General features: G+C 42.0%; 1 protein-coding gene across 2 annotated transcripts in view; it reads left to right on the top strand.

Annotated features, from left to right (window-relative positions):
• Positions 1-20,353, top strand: part of UNC13C (unc-13 homolog C) — a 404,743-nt gene that overhangs the window by 252,408 nt on the left and 131,982 nt on the right. For both annotated transcript variants that reach the window (XM_024198093.1, XM_024198092.1), the window contains one exon: positions 10,952-11,037. In XM_024198093.1, the coding sequence (XP_024053861.1) occupies positions 10,952-11,037 (86 nt within the window). The remainder of the gene's footprint in view (positions 1-10,951; positions 11,038-20,353) is intronic.

The raw sequence follows: 20,353 nt of genomic DNA, 5'->3' as shown, positions 1-20,353 counted from the left end.
ATTTTTGGATGCTGAATCAGACAGACAAAATGATTATCATCATCTTATCTTTTGCGCAGTTTCATATAATATAGTGTATATATATCGCAGCAATTCAAAGCAGGATTGGTCTCTACATGGGCCCCCACAGTATAGCTACCACTCTGTTTCACAGCATTACCAGAGAGCATGGATGTGTTTGTTTACCGGAGATGATCCAAGGTGGCAGGTGGAGGACAGACCCATATTAGAAAGTCTGCTAGCTTATTTGAAAAATTGAAGGACAGCCTTGCTTGAAGCTATTGAATGAACCAGAATTATACCATCAGATTGTTGATCATGGCACATTTTAACAGGATTTGCAATCATGAGTCTTGCTTGTAGCTTAAGCTGATTTTGCTGAGAGATTTCAACTTTGTCTTTCTATATTGGAACCTGGGGTAGTATTTGTCACCACATTAAGTGTAGTGGTGCTTTCAGTTTCCTGGTTTTCTTGATTAATTTGCTTCACAAAGTTTTACTCCCTCCATTTTTTTTTCTTTGGTCTTCTTCACCTCTTCATTAGACTGGGTTTTCTTTTTGAGTAATTATTTAATATCCTTCTTGGTGCTTCATTTTGTGCTTGTTCTTCAACCTTTGATCTTTAATGGAGGAAAGATGATAAATTACAGTTCACCCAGAGAGAAAAGGAGGAGAAAAGGAAAGTTGCATAGAAGGGAAAACAAAATGGAGTTTTAAGTAACTAAGGCTACATCTAAACTTAAAATGCTACAGCAGCACAGCTGTAACACTTCAGTGTAGACACTCACTACAGCAACAGGAGGGGATCTCCCATTGTTGTAGTTAATCCATCTCCCCGAGAGGCAGTAGCTAGGTCGACAGAAGAATTCTTCTGTCAACCTAGCACTGTGTGCACCGGGGGCTAGGATGACACAGCTAGCTCTCTCTCAGGGATGTGAAAAATTGATGTAAGTTTCCATTATAGATCAGCCCTATTTTTTTCCGACTAGTATATAAAGTATCCCAGAAAGGGAAGGATGCCAAAAAGAAACATCTAGTCTAAATCCCCAAACCAAGCATTTTAGGTGTTTCTTCTTTGGAAGAAAAAGCCCCAGGAGCCTGTACACTCTGTACCTGAGAATTGAAAGGCAACGTTGTTTTTTTACTACGATTCACTAACAGAAATAAAAGTTGATTCTGTGTAGCAAATAAACAAATAATAAAGTTAAGTGTAGCAGTTAGTGCTAAAGAAGATAACCTGGCAGAAATTTCTGTGATGATTGAAGATGGTGATTGTTTCCCATTGGATAGGAGATTCATATGGGGAGAGGGCTGTCGGCTCTGACTATGCACAGCATCCCGCCACCTGCCCATAGAGACTCCACCCATCTCAGGAGTCCTTAATTTTTCCATACTGTGGAACCCACCTGTAGCGGGGCAGTCACCCCGCTCTTGCCCGGAGGGGTTAAAAGTAGCCTTGGAGAGGGCTGTGTCTGGGGAAAGGCTGATTGGGGAAGCAGCCTCAGCTGGGGCCACGCCTCAATCAGGCCGCAGTTGGCCCTATAAAAGGGCTGCTAGGCTGGAGCTAAGAGTCTCTCTCTAGCTGTTGAGAGGGATGGGCCTAGACTGGAGCAGGGCTGGGGAAAGGCCAGAGGAGCTGCGGAGCTCTGGCCTGGAAAACCCCCAGGCTGCAGGCCTTGCTAAAGGCCAGAAAAGGTACTGGGGTTGCAGAGGGAAGCCCAAGGGTAGGCAGAGGCAGCAGGTCCAAACCCTCCTTGCGGATGATGAGTGGCAATTATACTGCAGTCCGCCCCAGTGAGTGGGGGCTAGACGGTGACTGGCAGTAGCCAAAGACTGAGGTGAGGTGGGGTTATGGGGGTTGGGGGTTCCCCAGGGAGAGGAGACCCAGCGAGACTGCAGGGTACTGCAGGGGGCAGAACCCCGAGAGAAGGGGCACTGGGGTCCGAGAGGGACAAGGGGGCCAGCGACAGGCGAGACACCGGCCAATAGAGGGTGCTCCAAGGTTGGACGAGCTAATTCCCTGCACAACCAGCAGGAGGCGCCGCAGCGGTGAGTCATCGCCTCGCTACACCATCTTAGATAGGATTCCCAGGATCAGGAACAAGCAGCAAATTCCCTGGGAGCATGGCATAGTTGAAGCCTTGCTGCCATAGAACCTAGGAGTCCAAGGGGCCTAGGATCTGGTGCCAAAACACAGGGCTGAATAGGGATAGCCCTGGCATCCAGCAGATCCAAATCATTCCTTCCAATGGAGTTTCTTTTCTCCTGGCCCCTTATGTGAACAAAGTGTAGAAAAAACAAATAGTTCTACAGTGGTAGAAAGTGATTCAGACTCATGTGCCTTTGTGATGGAGCTGTGTTTCCCAAACTTGGGACACCGCTTGTGTAGGGAAAGCCCCGGCGGGCCGGGCCAGTTTGTTTACCTGACGTGTCCGCAGGTCCGGCTGATTGTGGCTCCCACTGGCCGCGGTTCGCTGCTCCAGGCCAATGGGAGCTGCTGGAAGCAGCGGCCAGTACGTCCCTCAGCCTGCTGTGATAGAGAATTGAGATATGGATGGAATATTAGAATGACCATTTCATTTTTCTAATTTATTTATATAAGGGAACAACTGCATAAAATCAAACAATAAAAGGTACTGGGGTGGGGGTCTGTCATTTTATATGCACATTATATCAATCTGTAAAAAAAAAAAAAAGAACATTTCAGGTTTCTTGTTGTTAAAAAGTTTTTTGTGTCTCGGAAAGTGTTAGGAACAGCACAGTACTAGTATACTGTAAGACAATGGTCACATTGATGTCTTCTTCTTAGCATAAGTGTCTCCATCAGAAATGCACCCTACATGCATTTGTACCAATGTAACAAAGGATGAAGGTTTCTCTCTTTCTATCAAGGGGCAATGATAATTCTAGCAGTGACTAGTTCACATCTAGACCTGTACAGAGATTTCATTATAAACATGAAACTTTAGTCTGTCTACAATAGTATGTTTGTTGGTAAAACTTTTGTCAGTCAGGAGTCTGAAAAAAACACCCCCCCTAACCGACATAAGTTTCATCAACAGAAGTGCTGGTGTGCACAGCTGTATGTCGGCAGGAGACGCTCTCCTGCCAACATAGCTACCACCACTCATTGGGGGTGGTTTAATTATGCCACCAGGAGAGCTCTCTCCCGCCAGCATAGAGCGGCTACACAGGAGACCTTACAGCGGCATAGCCGTAACAGTACAACTGTGCCGCTGTAAGGTCCGTGGTGTAGACATAGCCGTAGCCAGATTGGCTGAAAGGTTTGCAGGTTTTTCAGTGAGCCTTTGGGAGAGTTTCTTCAATCCAGCCTAGGTGAATCTGATTTAGAAGTTTGGTACCTAAGCTAGGAAAAAGTGTAACTGAAAGAATTTCACTTTGAGTTGTTGGGGTCATTAAAGCCAAAATTCAAATCAGAATGGAACAAAAGAGCCCCACAAAAATAGATTTTAATGAATATCTCTGCAAATCATAACCATCCATTAATAGCACTGCTGAGCCTATGAACACGAGAGGCTGGGACTCCCAACAAATATCCAGTTATCTAGTGGCAGAGTTCTCCCTTTTTTTCAATGAAGTTGCAAGTATATTTTATTCCAGAATTGATGGATTACCAGAGCCCGACATACTCCTAGGGAAATGAATATGCAAAAATAAATAAAATAGAAATTTTCAAAAAGAAAATTTCAATTTGTTCACATTGATTTAGAGAATGTTAAATTGTTTCATTTTGAAAATGTCAAATTTCATTACGATATTGTTAAAACATTGTTTGAATAAGATAGAAACTTGTTGACAATATTAAAATATAGAATATTAATTCAATATAAAGCAATAGATAAATACACTGTTAAAATTAATAGTATAATGTAAATCAAAATGAAATGAAATGATAGACAAAATGAAAGGTTTTGACATTATCACAATGAAACCTGTCCACTTAATCAAAATCAAACAAGAAAGTCTAAATGAATCATTTAGACTTTTCCCTTCAAAATTTTGCCAGAATTAACATGGTCCTACTAAATGGTTAATTTTCGATGAAGCTACATTTTCCAACAGAAAACTGTTCCATCAAAACAAAAAGTTTGACTAGCTCCATTAGGCACCCAACTGCCATTGACTGTCATTGGAACTTAGGCACCTAACTGACTTTTGTGCCTTTGAAAAAAATCTCCCTCTTCTTTTCAGTTATAGCTGAATATATAGCTCTTAAATGTAGATTCGCAATGCAAGTGTAAAAATAAAGTTAATTTTTAAATCAGATGACTAAATTTTATGTGAGCTGGTCAAAGAGCAGAGTGTTTGATATTGCTTGTGTCCTCGGAGTCACAACAGATAAAAATAGTTTAGTATGTTAACATCTTCAGTTGTTTTCTGTTGCATGAATGAAGTATATGTGATAGCTTTGGCAGGATGTTTATACTGATGGCTTTGTGTTTATATTTGGGTTTTATCTGAACATTTAAGAATACTTCAGCACACCTTCCACAAGAAAGCTTGCTGTGAAATATACAGTATATGAACAAATAAGCTACCAAAGATATTATTGCACACAAGAAGAGTGAATGAATGAAAAGAGCCAGAATCCCTGAGGCCAGTGAAATATTTGTTCACTGTTTGCTTAACAGAGGGGTAGTATCAAACAACCATGGAAACATGTATTGAACGGTTTACCCTCTACAGCTGATGTTTCATGTTAAATTGCCTTAGTACTACAAAGAACATGAATCCAAACGTCAAATAGGTACCCAGAGGTATTTTTTTTATTAACGAAGTCCAGCACTAAAGAAGAATGTAATTTGTCCTGTTTCTTAACTTAAATTAGGACTTGACTGAACTCAAGAGGAGTTTTTCCATTGCCTCCAGTGGGAGCAGGGTTGGGCCTGTGGCCTAAATTTTCAAAAGCATTTGCTGATATTGGACACCTTCATTTTTGGGAATCCAAACTCGGTTTTGGGAATGGAAGTTAGTGGAAGCTGTGGATGCTCAGGCCCTTCGAAAATCTTGCCTGTTAGGCATCTAAAAGTGGAGATACTCAGATCCAATGACTGCATTTGAAAATTTTGCCTCACAGACATTGCCTCAGTTTACTGTTGACTTTCATGTACTTCCCATTGTCCTGACTGAGAGTCCTTGCCTGCAGTTTGTGGCCTCATGGTTGCTCATTTAAAGTACATCACAAATGACAGGGGTAGTGAAACTTCCCCCTTTAGCATTAGTCAAATATTTATACTGACTATAGTGACATTAACTATGCCAGATTTAGTGGTCTGTTTCCATGCTAATCCTTGTTTTGACTGATTCAGTAATTTCAACTGTATAATTTGTACAGACTCAACATTCAGAAATACATTCTCAATTTAGATACAATTTTATCTAGGGAAAAAATTTCCTTTCATCTAATATTAGTTTTCTCTGAGTCTCAAAAATTTATTTTTTCGCTTCCTATCTTAAAGGTTCTCACTTAAATGAAAAACTTTTAAAGGCTCATCAGGCAATTATTCCAACAGTGCTTGACACACGTTCCTAAAAGTCGGCTGAAATTGCCAACTTGTTTTTTGAAATTCTGAATTTCAAAATCTTGAAAGGATTTCAAGCCTTTGCAATGTAAATAGGAAAAATTAATACTTACATTCACATTGTAGGAAGATTGTGCCATTATAACACCTCTATTTGGTTTTTCCCCCTTCTCTTTATAAGACTTCATTGCCATTAACAGATTAGCTGTTACCAACATTTATCACACTTGTAGCATATGGGATATGACCATTATTTTCCATGGTACATGGAAGAACATCCTATGCTATCTCAGATACCATATGTGTGGTACATATTGCTAATGCTGAATATTTTATGGCAGCTACAATGACACTGCACACAGAAAGTAAACATAAAAGCTATTGTAAAATAAATTTAAGGCTCTGCCTTAAACCCAGGAAAGCAAGAGACCATGTAAGGTTGTCCCTTTGTCTTAAACTCACTTTTCAGTATTTACTGAAGTTATGGCAGCATATATGATAGGATTGTAATCCCCACAACATCAGGATACTGGATTGTTGGCTTTAAATCACAGTATTCTTGCTTTTCCTGAGTTTGTTAGGCATTAGTAATCACTTAAACATTTAGTGGTTTAATTAAATTTTACCCAGTTTCCATGTTCAGTAAACATAATCCAGGCATTCTGAGGTTTTCTTCATCCTTTCCTCTTCTTTAAACTGGTCACATCCTTGACTAATCTGTCACCCTCCCTCTCTGCTCAACCCACTTAGACCTTTACTCTCTTGTACTGGATTATCTTTTCCTTACCCCATCTCACCCAAATCTTGTTCCCCTATGAATACAACTAGATGTGTGGCTGAGCCTTTGAATCTTGATTGAGTAACTTCCCATTATCCTCATGACTGCTTCCTTTTGTGCCCCACTTTCCATCCCATTCCTCATAATTAGGGCCTTATCAAATTAATGGCCATGAAAAACACATCACGGACCATGAAATCTGGTCTTTTGTGTGCTCTTACCCTATACTATACAGGATTTCACAGAAGAGACCAGTGTTTCTCAAATCAGGAGTCCTGGCCCAAAAGGGAGCTGCAGGGGGGTCACAAGGTTATTTTAGGGGGGGGTCATAATATTGCCAACCTTACTTCTGCGCTTCCTTCAAAGCTGGGTGGTCGGAGAGTGGTGGCTGTTGGCCGGGCGCCCAGCTCCGAAAGGCAGCACCCCGCTAGCAGCAGCACAGAAGTAAGGGTGGCAATACCATACCATGCCATTCCACCATTACTTCTGCACTGCTGCCTTCAGAGCTGGGCAGCCGGAAAGTGGTGGCTGCTGACTGAGGGCAGCACCTTGCCAGCAGCAGTACAGAAGTTCGGGTGGAAATACCACACTGTTGGGGTTACCATACGTCCGGATTTTCCCGGACATGTCCAGCTTTTTGGTCCTCAAATCCCCGTCCGGGGGGAATTGCCAAAAAGCCGAACATGTCCGGGAAAATAGTCCCAGCTTTGTTTTGCCGGCATCTCTGCCCCAGTCCCCTGCTTACCTTAGAGTGGCTCCGGCAGGCTGCGAGCTGCAGGCGGATTCCCCCGCTGCGGCGGCTGCTGCTTCTCCCCCCAGACACCTCAGCTTTGTGTAGCTGAAGAGCCGAGCTGCCCAAACGCTACCAGCTTCACGGTGTGCTTCATGGGCTCCGGCTGCGCTGGGGAAGCGCCCGGCTGGGGGCGCAGGGTCTGGAGGTCTGGGGGCTGCCCGGCAAACTGTGAAGCCGGTAGTGCTCGGGCAGCTGTTTCACGTGGCTGGGAGGGAGGAGGGGGAATGCTGGGCACTCAGGGGAGGAGGCGGGGAAGGGGCGGAGTTGGGGCGGGGCCGGGGGCGGGGAAGGGGCAAGGCCAGGGCCCCGTGAAGTGTCCTCTTTTTTAATGTTTAAATATGGTAACCCTACACACTGTGCCATCTTTACTTCTGTGCTTCTGCTGGTGGCAGCTCTACCTTCAGAGCTGGGCTCTTGGCCAGCAGCTGCCCAGCTCTGAAGGCAACACTGCCGCAGTGCCGCCAGCAGCAGCTCAGAAGTAAGGGTAGCAGTACCGCAACCCCCCTACAATAACTTTGTGATCCCCACACACACACTCTTTTTTGGGACAGGACTCCTACAATTATAGTACCCTGAAATTTCAGATTTATATAGCTGAAATCATGACATATAGGATTTTAAAAATCCCATGACTGTGAAATGGGCCAAAATGGACCATGAATTTGGTAGGACCCTACTCATAACCTACAAGCCTTCACACCTACCTTTGCTGAAATTCCACTGTGTCCAATAGCAAGTCTGGCATTTCCTTCTGAGTCATCTGTTGTCTTTAAATCTTATGTATTGGGTCAGGAGCATCCCAGCAAGAACGGCATGGGAGGATCCAAAGAGGTCTGATATGTGAAGAGAACAGACTGGCCAGCTGAAACTGTTTGACCTGCTGAGAGCCTATGCTGAGTTCTGAGAGCTGGGGAGGAAGATTCCTTCTCATCTAAATCTTTCCAGAAATGTAGATTTATGCTAGGTTTCAGCCTTTCATAATTGTTTAGTGATTGGCCGATACCCCTCCAAACTCTTAAGACTATTTTTCAGTATTTATGATTGATTTTTCTATAACCCTGCACTTTCAGGTTGTGTCACAGGAGTCTGCTTACCCCAAGTGCGCCACCTTCTGGTCACTCTGGGGATTACCTGATTCCAGGTCAGACATCTCCTTTCCACCTCTCGCCACATGCTCCGCCTTCTTTCTGGCTCTCAATGAGGCAAGCGCCCTGTGTTCATGCCTTAGCCCTCTGGCCAGGTCACATGTCCTCCCTTTCTGGGTTATCAAAGGATCATCTTATGAATGGAGTCAAGCAGTCTTCGCATACACTGCCTATCTGGTGCCACTTCCCCAATGGCCAGTAGGGGAATGCAGGCCTACCCTCTAATCAGCAGCCAAGGTCTCGTCCATGCTGAACCTTATTTGCTTTTCCCTGATGCTTTCCTAATCTTCTGGCTCCACCCTTCTCTTTGCCAGCCTCAAAACTCCATCCTCCCAGGGAGTAACTTTAGGCTACTTGCTTTTGTAGCCCCAAACACACCTCTGTTATTATGGTGAATAACTACAGACTGCTTCCCTGCAGCCTATCTCTGCTGCCAACTTCCTGTCTTTATAGCCCAGTTGTCCTCCTCACCTGGGCTCCCTCATTGTTCAGTCAGAGGATTATTTAAACCACCTGATTCCCCTCAGCTGTGGCCTGTCTGGTTAATAGGCCCCCTTCTTAGTCTACATTAACCCCTTCAGGGCAAGTGTGGGGTGAATACACATTAAAACAGTAGCTAACTGCAGTTATAGTTATTATTTTATATTTATCCAACCTACTTATCTAAATGTAGACGTGGAAGGATTAGCTTTTTATCAGTAAATGTGGGTAAACATTAATTTCACTGTACACACTCAAACCAATGAAAAAAATATTGCCATTGATAATGAAAATTTACCTAAAAGTGAAGTAAGAAAAATGCTACTTGAGAACTTTGGCATGTGATTCTGACAATTTGTGTTTTAATGGTTATAAAGCTTTAAGTTTTTGAATCTCAGTGTCCACTGTCATTAAATAATTATTCTCAGCTCTGCATTGTCTGATCTCCATAACTTCCCACAGCTGTAAAAATTTAAATCAATAACAAAATTGAAAAAATGCTTAAAAACAAACATCACTGATATCCATTGAAATTATTTAAAAAAAATGAATTCTGACAAGTCTATCTAAATGTAAACAATGAAAAATCTATACCCAAGTTTTTAACTTCCTTTGCAATAATTGGTGGAAAAGAGAGTAGAAAAATGATTGAGTTTTGCATTCTATTTCAGAAACTGTAAATTACACAGAAGTTGACTACCAATGGCATTCTTTCAATCCTCTGTAAACTATCCATTCCTCTGTAAACTAAGAGTATTTGAAAAATATAGATTCAAATCATATGCAACATACAGCAATACCTCCATTTAAATGAGTTAGTTTTCACCCATAATAATTTATATGTGCATAAGCACATTTAGCAGCAGAAGATAATTTTTACTTATTACTCAAACATGGTCCTATGTAATGAATCTTGTTAATACATTGTTTCTGGGTAATGGGTTTTGCAGTATAAGATATTTATAATTGGTATGAATCATTGTACATTAATAAACAGGATAAAGAATGTAGAGACTGCACAGCAAGTTGGTGAAATATACAAGGTTATTTTCTTGTGGCAACATAATTTATTGAATGACATAATTTATTGAATGACAGAATAATGCAAATAAATCAGCTCCTCATTGCTATTACAAATGAGTGAAAACAATTTGTTTACATAGGCCAATCACCACTGTATGTTTCTCTCTCTCTGAGTACAGTGAGATTGCGTAATGAATGTTCATGATAGTGAATGGAAGCAGTAAACGTTGAGAAATTCCGCTTGTTTACTTATGGCCATCACTAGTGTCATGTGAGTCCCAACAAAGGTGATAGAATTTGGCCTATAATTGTTGTTTTTATGGTGAAAAGTTGGCATGTTTCTCTGAATCTCTTATGTACCTACACACTCCATTACATTCAGCATTAACAGAAAGTCCCATTTATCAAGTTAAATTTATGTTCCAGACTCCCAAATCTCTAATTTTTGGGCCATGAATTGCCCTGGCTCCATACCCCTGAACTCCCTTTGATATTGATATGAGTTCCACATTCAGAACAAGAGCAGGACATTTACGCACACATACACACCCCTTTTTTTTAACCTGTTACAAAACATACAGTGGCTGTCATTAAAAAGTCAGATTTTGCCAACAGCTACTGCACAATGGTAATTGAGGTAGCATGGTTTTTCCTTTCTTTTTCCTTACTTACTTTGCACTTAAATGTATGCAAATATTGACTTTTTAATGGCAACCACTGTATAAACAGACTATTTTCAAAGAGCATATTAAACATGAGATGAGTAGTAAAAGCTTTAACTAATGGTACAGTCTTTTCACCTATCTTACTGCACTTTACTTGTTTCTTCTATGTCTTCAGATTGCCAGTAGTGCTGCAAGGAGTTAGGAACAGTAGTGTGGTCCAGGGGCCAATCCCCTCCCTGGTATAACTCATTGGAAATCAGGGGATTTACACCAAGGATGGACCTCACTTCATGTACTGTTATATAATTGGTGCAGAACATACTTCATTATTACAGTTATTCTGACAGTAGCACATAACTGAAGGCTGATCTTCCTACATGGTTAGCATAATTGTACAAAACAGAAAATATAGTGCAGTGCATGCTTTCAGTGTGATTTTATACAAAAATATTTGCATTTCTGCTGTACAGCTGTTCATATAATTTCTAGCAGCAGGTGAACTGATGTAATGTGGTTGATTTCAGGTTCCCTCAAGAGCTGAACATGGGAAAAGTCAGTGCTGAAATCATGTGGACTCTGTTTGCCCAGGATATGAAGTATGCTCTGGAAGGTAATTAGTGCAAACTATTCATTAGACTAGAGAGCTCACCCAGATTGGTTTCCAACACAAATCACACCTGGCATCAAATGTCTGGAGGTGTTAAGAGTTTTCACTTTCATAATATTTTTTCTGGTTTAGTGAAATGGAGAACTCAGACATATGGTTGTAAAAGAGGAGTGTGGTAGCCCCAGGTGTAGAAGGCAGGCAGAAAATGAGCATGGAATTGTGAATGGTAGAATGAGACAAAATAAATATTAAGGGTGAAAGGGTATACGGCATGAAAGATGAGGTGGTAGAAAAAGACCTTGGGCAAGTCACTTCACCATTGTAAAATGGAAATACTACTACTTACCTAAATTTGAAGTCTTAAATCACTAATGTCTAACATACTTGGTGAAAGGAATTCTAAACATTCAAAGATTTGTTATAAATATTACTTTAAAATGTTAATATACCCATAAAATGTAACCCAAAAGATTTTTAAAGCATAAAGTTATGGAGAAAATGAGTTAAAATAACCAATACTTATTTTCTATTATTTAAAGATTTCATTATATTCATCTTCTAAGTAAAACCAAACAAACTCAACAACAGAATCAAATATAGTTTTCCCTACATTCTTTAGGAAAGCACTCAGTTTAGGCAAGGCAAAAGTAAATACAACATAAATATTTTTTTCTATAACAGACTAGCTCCAAAGATAGTGCATTGAAATCCATATAAAACAATATTTATAACAAGAACTAAGTAAAAAAGAAAAGGCTGAGAATTCAAAAATACATACAGTCTGCTCAGGAGAAGAAAATCAATCAATATTCCTAAACTATGCTCAAAAGTTCCTGTAGCCTTATTAGGACACCACAAGAGACCTAGGAGTAAAGAGGTAGTTTTCAGAGTTTCTAGTGTATTTGTTTCATACTGTCAGAGACTTGTTTTTATCTCACAAGCTGAACTCTACAACTTTCAGCCTTCATTTTAGCATGTTAGAGATTGGAGTGGTAGCTCCATTCAACCCATGGGAGAAAGGAAAGAAGAATTTGTCTCTACATAAGACACAAAGAGTTCAGTTCCAAAGTATCTTTGTAGGTAAATACATACTAAATGTATGGTACTAAAAGGCTAACTGTTAAAACTACATTTGTTTGGAAAAACTTGGTTTTTTATACTGTACAATAATACCTGGTGAAACAAACTGTTTGACTCCATTACTTGTGCAGCCTTGATGAACTGGTAGTTAAGCACTGGAACAAATTACCTAGGGAAGTTGTGGAATCTCCTTCATTGGAGGTTTGTAAGAAGAGATTAGACAAACACCTGTCAGGGATGGTCTAGACCAGCGGTTCTCAAACTTTAGCAACCCGGGGACCTCCATTTTGATTTACAATTTTTCGCAGACCCCCAAGCCTGCTTCTAATTTTCCCTGGGGGTGCTCAACCCCCACTCAGCCCCAGACCCCGTGCCCCCTCCACCCCTTCCCCCAAGGCCCCACCCCCACCCCACCTCTTTCTTCCACCTCCCCCGAGCACACCCCATCCCCACTCCATCCCCTCCCTCCCAATGCCTCCTTCATGCCACGGAACAGTTGTGCAACAGCATGCAGGAGGCCCTGAGAGGGAGGGGGAGGAGTTGATCAGCGGGGCTGGCGGCCCCGGACATGACTCACGGATCCCCTGGAGTACCCTCGCGGATGCCCGTTTGAGAACTGCTGGTCTAGACACTACTTAGTCCTGCCTCCGTGCAGATGACAGGACTAGATGACCTATTGAGGTCCCTTCGGTCCTATGATTCTATGAACTTTCTCCCCAAAAGGAAAAAGAAAAGAAATGATGGCCTGTCACAGGAAGCAATTATAAATCTTTGATAGGATAACAAGTCTTGTGGATAAGGGAGAAGCTGTGGATGTGGTATACCTAGACTTTAGTAAGGCATTTGATACGGTCTCGATGATATTCTTATCAATAAACTAGGCAAATACAATTTAGATGAGGCTACTATAAGGTGGGTGCATAACTGGCTGGATAACCGTACTCAGAGAGTTGTTATTAATGGTTCCCAATCCTGCTGGAAAGGCATAACAAGTGGCGTTCCTCGGGGGTCTGTTTTGGGACCGGCTCTGTTCAATATCTTCATTAACGACTTAGATATTGGCATAGAAAGTACTCTTATTAAGTTTGCAGATGATACCAAACTGGGAGGGATTGCAACTGCTTTGGAGGACAGGGTCATAATTCAAAATGATCTGGACAAATTAGAGAAATGGTCTGAGTTAAACAGGATGAAGTTTAACAAAGACAAATGCAAAGTGCTCCACTTAGGAAGGAAAAATCAGTTTCACACATACAGAATGGGAAGAAACTGTCTAGGAAGGAGTACAGCAGAAAGGGATCTAGGGGTTATAGTGGACCACAAGCTAAATATGAGTCAATAGTGTGATGCTGTTGCAAAAAGAGCAAACATGACTCTGGGATATATTAACAGGTGTGTTGTGAGCAAGACATGAGAAGTCATTCTTCCGCTCTACTCTGCGCTGATTAGGCCTCAACTGGTGTATTGTGTCCAGTTCTGGGCACCGCATTTCAAGAAAGATGTGGAGAAATTGGAGAGGGTCCAGAGAAGAGCAACAAGAATGATTAAAGGTCTTGAGAACATGACCTATGAAGGAAGGCTGAAAGATATGTTGGATAGAGAAAACATTTGTCTGTTATGGGCACGTGTTTGTGGGCATTATCAGTCAGAAAAGATTTGAATGTGGGGAAGAAATGCAGCCTGTTGGCCTAGGAACAGAGAGTCTTGTTCTGTATAGGAGGCTGAGTGAAAGAAGGTTAAAAGACAGGATTCTGAGAGAAAGCAATGAAAGCAGTTGTGAAGGTGTCACTAGTAATGGAGTGAAGGAGATGAGGGAGGACATATGAAATGAAACCTAAGATGTAGACAGGGAGAAGTTGTGCAGGAATACTGAAGGAGAGAACAAGAAGTTCAGACCCGATGTGATAAGCTGTTGTAAGAGCGATCAGAGAAAATCTAGAGGCCAGGGATGTGAAGGCCAATGGAGGGCTGGGAATCATACTGAAGAAGGAGGGAGTGATGAGTGATATCAAAGACATCAGAGCAATTAAGGAGCATGAGGACAAAGTGGAAGATGATATTTGGTCAGATGAGGTTCTTTGAGGTTCCTCTGTGAGAACAGTTTCTGTGTAGTGGAGAGTACAGAAGCAGAGATAGGATTCCTGGAATGGAAAGACAATAATGGAATATTATTAACACGGTACAGATATTAGACAAAAGTGAGTCCCAGCTTTAGCACATGGATTAACGTGTATTTTCAAAAGCCATTTCCTCTTGTAACCTTTAACATGTAGATAATAATGATAGCACTCTCTGTATATTCACCCCTAAGCACACTGTTACAAATTAATTGACTAAATAGTAGTGGTTTGGCCCTATGAACTACAAAAGCTATTCAACAACTTGCAACAGCATACTCTATTTTTTAATTAGACCTTATAAATCACTCTGAGGACAGCTTCAAGTTAGGCCAGTCCAGCTGTTTGTATCCTGGTTGTAAAGCACAGAAACATGGAATTCAAGCAACAGTTTATTACAAGGTCTTCTGAATTGTTGAAGGAATTCATAAGGCGCTGAAAGAGAACTAATGTTTTAAGCTCAGATCAAAGAAAACATTGTTGCACTTTACTGAGAATACTAAAGAGAAAGTGTCATCTGTGGCCATGTAGAACATGTTCAAAAGAGCACTGGTTTATCGTAGCCAGCATGTCATATTTCAGTACTGTGATATTTGTTGCTTGTGCCCAGCAATCCAATGAGGTATTAAAGGATTAGTATTTGCCATTGAAGACTGATAACTGGAGCAAAACATAGCAGATTCAGGAAGAAAATAGAATGAAATCTGTTTTATTCCAGTTACATGCATCTTAAGAAATCCTTTCACATACAAATTTGAAGCAAACATTTTGGAATGTTTAAAATACTGTGTATGTTAGCTTTCTATCTAAAAGAAAATCACTGTCTATTGTGTGATATATATATATATAGTGAAAATAGTTATCTATTGTGATGCCATTTTGTGCTGTGATCTTATCAGATTCACAATTTAAGCAGGGTTGGGCTGGATTGGGACTTGGAAGAGAGACCCTCAAGAAATGCTCTGGTGCTGCAAGAAGTGGTATTGGTGGTTCCTTAGGTGGCACAAGTCAATCCTGATCCAATACCCCCAAAAGGTTTTATGGTGCCCTTTGTTGCTGGAGGTACTGTCTTTCAGAGGAGAGTGATAGTCAGGGTTCTGGGTACTTATGCTCATTGAAGATCCCATGTCAGAGACCAGGACATTTAAACCATTTATGAAGGGAATAATGTTCACTCTTTCTTAATAGGTAAACCCTGAAGGATGTAGGCCTATCCTTGATATTTTCCTGCTCTTTATCTCATGGTTTTTTCTCCCTGGATGTTACAAGCTGAGGATTTGATTCTGCTCTTATTGAAACCAATAGGATTTTTGCCTTGAGTCCAATGGGATTATGAGTAGGTCCTTAAGTAGGGTCACATTTGAACCCTCCATTTTCAATGGAGTCCATCATTAAAATGCATTGCACTCTGGTGTGCCAGTACTGCTTTCCAAATGAATGTAGGCTACCATCTGTTCATATTTAGAGCCCAGAGCAGCTATTGCAACCTTTGTGTGATCCAATTTACTATTAATCTCCTTAAGCAACAACACAACCGTATCTTTCTGCCCTAAAGTTGGGGTTTTAGCTGTGGTTTTTTTGTTTTTTGTTGGGTTTTTTTGTTTGTTTTTTTGGCATCTAAGATGGAGATAATGATAAACCCACATAATTTGCAAGTGAATCTCTGGCATTGATAAAAATCAAATTGGCCTGACACATTTCTCTTTTCTAGTCATTTCCTTTTTATATGTGTCCAGACACACACTGCCATCAAAATAATAATTTTAAAAAGGGATTGGATGGGTGGGAGTAGGAGGGGGTGGCATGACATACTGGAAAAAATGACAACAACTTTTCAGTAAAACACACACACAGTGCACTAGGTCAGCATGCCTCACAAACAGGACTGCTTGAAAATCTAGCATTTAAATAATCAGTGTATCCTATTTTTCTTTCTTTTAAATTAATAACAATATTTAGCTCCTGTATGGCATGAAAAGTGCTATGCAAGCATTAACAAATTAATTCCATGCCAGTTCTAATTCTCTTTGTGGTGTAGGGAGCCTTGAAATTTTTTCATTTATAGAACTGGTTGAACTTCTCTTTCTAAACATTTAATTCATTGGATTTGGCCTTTTTTTCCCCTCTTCACACTTTTTCTGTGGACCCAATTGTGTTTTTCAGCACTGTGTTGATTATTTATCATTGTTTGACATATAGTTTTTACAAATATATTTGAGCCTATGGGGTTTTGGCAATTTTTTTGTACCTAGTACTCCTTTCAAAATATTGTGTATTTATAGAGAAATCCTGTGCCCATGGTGTCAATGGGAGTTTTGGCATTGATCTCAATGGGGCCAGAATTTCACCCTTACTCTGTGTGATTTGTTACCTAACATACGTGGTATGGTTTCTGCTCCCTGACTAGATGAAGAGCAATGCCTGAAGATTAGAGGGGTGGAAACATGGTGAGAGAGTTGAATTTAGCAAACATCTTCAATACATACTTCTCCTGTGTATCCAGCCCTGCTCCTCAAACACATTTTCCAAACATTCTTTTACCTTTACTTTTAAATAAAATAGCTCAGTTCTGGTGTCCAAAATAATTTAGGCTGTTAAAGAAATTGCAAATTACTATTATAGTTATTATTTAATATTTCTTATAACACCCAGAAGCCCCAATCAGTATTGGGGCAGTATTGTGCTAAGTGCCTTATAAATATAAAAGTAGACACAGTGTCTGCCCAGAAGAGCTTACAATCCAAAATGATAAGCTGTATGAAAAGTTGGGTAGAGGAAGAGAATCAGATATCCACAATTTGCGAATACTTGTGTAGAGTTGCTGTTTGCCTTGTTCAATCTTAATCTAGCATATAAGGAAGAGTCATCTTTCTCATTATTATTCTCAGAATAATTTTTGTCAACTGCATAGCACAATTGGATTTAAAGAAGGGATTTGAAGGACCAGGCAGTTCAAGGAGGCCATTCCAAGCAAGAGGGGTAGCAAGCACAAAGACTAGAGCTGTGCACAGAAAGGTTTTGTAGAGGATTTCAAAATTTGGTTTCATTCTGATTTGGAACAAAAGCCAAAAAAACATTTTTTTTTAATTAGAAATTCTCTGTATAAGGGAATGCAGCCCCAATTCCAAGGCAGTCCACATGGAGGGCTGCCCCACATCAGCAATCTGGAAGCCCTGGGGTTCAGAGTCTGTGGCAGTCCAACAGCAAGCTGCTGAGGAGCCAGGCATACATGCTGGCAGGAAACCAGGCAGGTTTCAAAGCCTGTCTGGATCGTGTCGGACTTTTGCTGAAATCAAAGCATCTCCATGAAACATTTTGATTTCAACAAATCATCAAATACTAACGAAAAATGGTTGGTCCGAATTTTCTGACCATCTCTGACAAACACCTTTAGTAGAGGTCAAGGCTGGAGTCATGAGAGTATCAGAAAGGGATGTAATAAGAGACAAGAATAGATAGATAAGAAGGGGGTATAGATTTCTGTCTTGAAAACTGGGTCATTAAACTTGAATTTGGTATGGTGAAAGAGGGGATTTAGAGAGGGGATGTGCTACAGTCATCATGACAAGCAAAGAAGACGATTGTATCAGTTGTGTTTTGTATGGCTCAGAGAGGAGGGACAAGAGTCAGATACCAAATATCATTTATCACTTTTAAAAACATTTTATTTAATTTTGCATGCTGTACCATATCATTATCTACTAGTATAAGTACCATAAAATCACTAAAGTGCAGCACCCCAAAGAAGTTAATGCTGCTTTATTTTTGATTACTGGTGTATATGGGTGCTGCCAGATGGTCCTGAAAAAACAAAATACATCAGTAGACACCTGATTTCATTATTTAGGTTTAAAAGATTAAGTTGTCATTCATTGTAGTGTTGTATTGTCCCAACATTGCTTATTTAAAGCGTTAGCCTGATTTAATCTCATTTTTAACCACTGCATATTAATTTTGTCATGAAACTTTATTGTTAGCTTTTACACAGACAGGCATTGATGGAAAATCATTTGTGTATGTACTTTCAATGCAAATTGCCTCATTATGGACAAGACTGTTACTTGCCCTAATGCTGTTACACAGGAAATAAAGCAGTAAACCATTTCCCCTCTATATGCCTTGCCCAGATCACCACTTTGGGCAAGGTGTGGGAGATCAGGCTCCATGCGGCCATTAACCCCTTCAACAACAAGTGGGTAGAGAGGGAGGGGAATTAGCATACCCTTGGATCCATCATCCCAGTGCACCAGCAGAGATGACTTGGTGCAAGGAGGGAGGGGAGTATGCTATACAAGGCAAAAGGCTGTAGCAAATTACACCTCCCATAAGAGCAATGAAGGAGCATCCCGGGTATGTCAAAGCTACACACTATCCCATATCTCTGAGTTGCAATTCTTCCCCGAGATCAATCCTGGGACCAGGGCCGGCACAACCCATTAGGCAACCTAGGCGGTCGCCTAGGACACTAACATTTGGGGGGTGGCGACCGCGGCAGCCGGATCTTCAGCCGCCCCAGTCGTCGGCGGTATTTTGGGGGCGGGACCTTCCGCCGCCTCTGTCGGGGGTGGTATTTCGGGGGCAGGACCTTCTGCTGCCTAGGGCAGCAAAAAAGCTGGCGGCGCTCCTGCCTGGGACATCGCAGCTGCATGGCAAAGGCTCAATCTAGCCCTGTGGAATTTGCATCAGATACCTTTAAAACATTGTGGTTGGAAGCCGGAACCAATGAGGAGACAGATTTGTATAGAATATGGCCATAAGGTCTAAACCAGGGGCGGGCAAACTTTTTGGCCTGAGGGCCGGATTGGGTTTCGTAAATTGTATGGAGGGCTGGTTAGGGGAGAGGGTTGTGGCCCGGCCCCCACCCTCTATCTGCCCCCCCCGGACTCCTGCCCCATCCAACCCCCCGCACCGATGGCCCCTCTGGGACCCCTGCCCCATCCATACACCCCCGCTCCCTGGCCCCTGACTGCCCCTGGACCCCCGCTACCCCATCCAACCCCTCCTCTCATTCCTGATGGCCCCCCCGGGACCCCTGCCCCATCCAACTATCCTTTCTCCCTTTCCCCTGACTGCCCCCTGCTGCCCCATCCAACCCCCCCCCCTTTCTGATTGCCCCCGGGGCCCCCTGCTCCCATTCAACCCCGTTTCCCCCCACCATCATCCACACCCCCACCCCCTGACCACCACCCCGAACTCCCCTGCCCTCTATCCAACACCCCCCCCCCACTCTCTGCCCCCTTACCGCGCTGCCTGGAGCACTGGTGGCTGACAGCACTACAGCCGTGTCCCGCCACCACGCAGCACAGAGCACCAGGTCAGGTCGGGCTCTGCAGCTGAGTTGCCCCAGGACCACCCAGCCCTGCCACCCAGCGCATTGCACTGGCAGCGGAGCGAGCGAGCTGAGGCTGCGGGGGAGGGGGACAGCAGGGGAGGGGCCGGGGGCGAGCCTCCCGGGCCAGGAGCTCGGGGGCCGGGCAGGACGGTCCCGCGGGCCGTAGTTTGGCCACCCCTGGTCTAAACATTATTAAACTGAACACCACAAAACAACACTCAAGGGCAAATAGCCCCGGCAGCATTGGAAAGGAGCAGAGATGAATACTCATTTGGAATCAACTCATTCCAAACTCAGTGTGATAAATCTTTTATATCGTATCTCTCCATCATGTGTTCTCCGTTTATCAAATCCTCCCATACGAAGTGCACATATATTTTTTACAAAAATATTAAAGAAATTATATTGACAAATAAACAAATAAATGACTCTAACATAAAATCATCTTGAACCTCTAGGGTGACTGGACAGCAAATGTGAAAAATCGGGACGGGGGTGGGGGGTTATAGGAGCCTATATAAGAAAAAGACCCAAAAATCAGGACTGTCCCTATAAAATCGGGACATCTGGTCACCCTATGAACTTCCCACCCAGGCCATTAAGAATAGACCAAGAAAAGACATGGGTGTTACACTGTGCCCCGAATGGCAACAGACTTAAGTTCTATCAGAAAAAAAAGATATACGTGGTACACACACTGACACCAATATACATATTTATATGTTATATGTAAGTGTAAATAATAGATAATACAATTACAATAACTTTGTGTCTGTATTATTTAACTTCT

Source organism: Terrapene carolina, unplaced genomic scaffold, assembly GCF_002925995.2.
Source record: "Terrapene carolina triunguis isolate 2854851 unplaced genomic scaffold, T_m_triunguis-2.0 Scaffold67, whole genome shotgun sequence".
In the NCBI taxonomy this organism is placed as follows: Eukaryota; Metazoa; Chordata; order Testudines; family Emydidae; genus Terrapene; species Terrapene triunguis.
This window is presented reverse-complemented; position numbering and strand designations above follow the sequence as displayed.